Source organism: Arachis ipaensis, chromosome B09 (assembly GCF_000816755.2).
Source record: "Arachis ipaensis cultivar K30076 chromosome B09, Araip1.1, whole genome shotgun sequence".
Classification (NCBI taxonomy): domain Eukaryota; kingdom Viridiplantae; phylum Streptophyta; class Magnoliopsida; order Fabales; family Fabaceae; genus Arachis; species Arachis ipaensis.
This window is the reverse complement of record NC_029793.2, coordinates 4165581-4169254: the sequence shown is the minus strand read 5'-3', so window position 1 is coordinate 4169254 and position 3674 is coordinate 4165581. Positions and strand designations below refer to the sequence as shown.

General features: G+C 29.0%; 1 protein-coding gene across 1 annotated transcript; it reads left to right on the top strand.

Moving 5' to 3' along the window:
* LOC107616968 lies at window positions 2711–3646 on the top strand. The gene is made up of 3 exons (XM_016318822.2): window positions 2711–2912; window positions 3177–3239; window positions 3332–3646. The coding sequence occupies exons 1-3, from the start codon at window positions 2841–2843 to the stop codon at window positions 3500–3502; spliced, it is 306 nt and encodes a 101-aa protein (XP_016174308.1). The 5' UTR covers window positions 2711–2840; the 3' UTR covers window positions 3503–3646.

The window sequence follows — 3674 nt, the reverse complement described above, 5'->3', positions numbered from 1 at the left end:
TATTAACTATTTAATTTTTTGACAATTAAACACTAAATTTGTAGCCAACATAGCCTATGATGATTGCTATACAACTATGGTGTCTAGCTTAATTTGAACTCAGCGTTTTTGGGTTCAAATATAATTGGACTTTTAATATTGTGAGGACGAGGGACGGATTAATTAATTGGGTAATGTTAGAAAGATAAAAAAAAATTAAAATTTATTTTATTTAATAATAAATTTTAGATTTTTTTTGTTAATTTATTTTGGTTATCAAACATTTTCGTAATTAATTTATCCACAAAAATTTATGTCAATGATCAACATACATGAGGATTAGATTATTTATCATATATAATATCATAAATAGTATATAAATCATTCATATAAATTCCCATTTTTGGGAGCATTTTTGGCAAGCCTATGTATCACACTAGTTATTATATAATTAGGGAGATTTTGGCTTGCAAGAATGTAATATTGACTAAGAAATTAAAGTAAAGGGCCTTTGAGTTCAAGGCATGCATCAAATAATAATGAGAAAATGACATACAAAGTCAAAGTTTATGTGGATACCTAATTAGTTTATGTGATTTTCATTTTCATTTTGGAATGGCATTAGATTCTGATTCGAGTGGGTGAACTGGCATGGATTTACTATATAGTATTTAGGGGTGGTAATGGGTAGGGTATGGTAGGGTTTGGAGTCAACTCTAATCCTACCTGCGGGTTGAGATTTTTATATAAACTCAACCCTACCCTATTCGCGGGTTGAGAATATCTCAACCCTAACCTACCCGCTCTTAACCCGCGGATACCCGACTCTACCCGCGGATTACAAAAAAAATGCAATGTTATTATATAACTTGATGATAATTTAAAATAGAACTGACTTTTATGTAAAAAAAGTTTATTAAATTATCAATTAATGATCTTCTTTTAACGACTAAGGATCTTTTGTATTTAGTGAGAAATCTTTAGTTCAACATCTACTTAAAATATATTTTTATATAAGTATATAACATATACATATATAGGGTGCGGATTGGTCGAGTAGGGTTAAGGCTCAATCCGCACCCTACCCGACCCGCACAAAAACCCTACCCGCACCCTACCCGACCGGATAGGGTCGGATTGAGTACCCGCAGATAGGGTACATATTCCCCCCTAATAGTATTCAGTTCACATAAATAAGGTATATACATATATAATTATTAATTAAACAAATACATATGCGTGATCGGTGCTGTGTGTGTATTACTTGAAAAATATCATCTATGCCATAATTAATTAAAAAGATAAGTAGGTTTTGTAGTAGTAGCTAGGTTCATATATAGGCCTTAAATAAATTCAAACTAGTTAAGACTTAGAGCTAGCACCAACTATTCACTTGGCACATGATAGAGTCAACATTTATCTATTTGACTATAGCTTTGTGGCAAGCATGGCGACCCAATTTGGTTAATTATCACCATATCATAAGCTTAAAAAATATATATCAAAACTAAAAAAATGGGTATTCCTAGGTTGGGCAGATTTGACTCTTATGCGTGTATGAAATTTATGAGAAACTTATCTCTCGTCCTTGAAAAATGAAAATACTCGTTCTTCAAAATTAGTTTAATAAGTAATAGTTTTTATAATTTTACAAAATTTTAATTAAATCTTATATTTTAAAAAATTATAATTGAAAAAATAATAAGAACCTATTGAGATAGTATACTAATAAATTTCAGGACAAAATTTGTCTCTTATTTTTGGCAAACAAAATAACAACTATAACATAAATTATGGTAAATAAAGTATGAAAAAATAAAAAGTGGGACAAAATCATTTGTCGATGCCCAATAAATAAAAGTATGGTAACTATATTTATTAAATTTAGTGTTCAATAGCTAAAAATTATTAAATAACTCAACATATTTGATTAAATTGCATAATATAATATGTAACAACATATTAATTAGGGTAAAGTATATTTTTTATCCCTAAAGTTTGGCAAAAATTTTAAAAATACCCCTAAATTTTATTTTGTTTTAATTTTGTCCCAAAAATTTTCAATTTGCATCAAATATACCCTCGACGGCTAAATTTTCAAAAAATTTAAGACCAATCTAACAATAATACATGAAAATTATGCTTAATTTGCTTGTGTTGAGGGTTATTCTTATGAAATTGTTGTTGAATTGATTTTAAATTTTTTGAAAAATTAACCATCAGGAGTATATTTGATACAAATCAAAAACTTTTAAAACAAAATTAAAATAAAATAAAATTTAAGAATATTTTTAAAATTTTTATTAAACTTTAATGACAAAAAATATACTTTGGCCTATTAACTATTATCTTTACAGAGTAATGACTTAAAAAATATTCTCTGAAATAAATTAGAAGCCCCAAAAGAACCTTACTAATAAGGAAACCTCTACCATAAGATGGGCCTAAGCCATTTTAATGGAGGATAAACAAAAGAAAATAATGGTAACATGCATAAGCTAGCACTTTTTCCCCCACTTTATTTTTTGGCCACAATCCAACCAAATATCTCAGGCATTGAATGTCCCAAGCAAGCAAGAAAACTTTGTTCCCAATCTGGCCACGGGATCCAAAAGTATTAAAGCAACGTTTCTTTGATTATGGCCACAAATATTTTTCCTTCCAATCACCAAAAGACCCCGTGAATGCATTGAAAAAAAATTAATGGTCCTTATTGGTATGTATATATAGGTCTAATCTATGAATTGTCTACATTAAGTGCTTTTTGTTATGGGCTACAATTTCTACCCATCAAATTACATATTCTTTCGTGTACCAAAAAATATTCTTGAGATCAAATCTAGGCTTCTTTGTCATCATACATGGAAAAGAGATCTTGCTCCATTGAACTAGAGCCTAGGACCTTAAGTCAAGTGCAACTCATCCAAGTTAGGGTAATTCAATTTTGTTTCACTATTTATTCCCAATTATTTTATTTACTTTGGAGGTTTATTAATTCATTTCTTGTTAGTGTTTAGGGTATTTTCTTGTTCTAAATTTATGCGAATAATTTTTTTTCTCTTATTTGTCATTATGACTTGATTTTGATTTTGATTTTAAGGACGATCATTACACGTCTGAATTTGACTTTTAAATTTGTTCATTTGTAACTAATTTATAAATATTTTTATAAGCATTCGCTAAATTTATTCATGCAGGAAGTGGCTGCGGATGTAGTTCAAAAGTTAGAACCAAGAGAAGCCTCAGCTCTCTTTGTTGAGGTACATGAATTAATTAATTAATTAATTATTACACTTGGTTAATTATTCTTTAATAATTATTACTGAATAATGGTTATTTTTGTGAATGGAAGGGGCTGATGCATCCAATGAAGGATGAAAATGGAGGCAAAATTGAGAAGGCAGAGGATATTCTTAATGATGATGATGATGATGAGATTAAAGAATGTGAATGCCAATGTTCCTTCAACAATGAAAACACAAATCATGTTAATCTAAAAGAGCCTCTTTCAGCACCATTTTAAGTTAGTGTCAATTGCTTAGCTATATTATTCCATGCTTGTATTTATTAGTCTCCTTTTAAAATAATAATAAAAATAAAACTGATCTTGAAAGATTAAGTTATGTAAATGAAAATGTTGCTAATAAAGGACAAAGTTGGAAATATACATTTGAGACTTCCTCTTCTTCCTAGCT

Bases quoted from the DNA above. Each gene is read 5' to 3' on its own strand.
- LOC107616968 (XM_016318822.2), top strand. From the start codon at position 2,841: ATGGAAAAGAGATCTTGCTCCATTGAACTAGAGCCTAGGACCTTAAGT. The intron at 2,913-3,176 runs GTAATTCAATTT...TTATTCATGCAG, and splicing joins TGCAACTCATCCAAGTTAGG to GAAGTGGCTGCGGATGTAGT. The intron at 3,240-3,331 runs GTACATGAATTA...TGTGAATGGAAG, and splicing joins CCTCAGCTCTCTTTGTTGAG to GGGCTGATGCATCCAATGAA.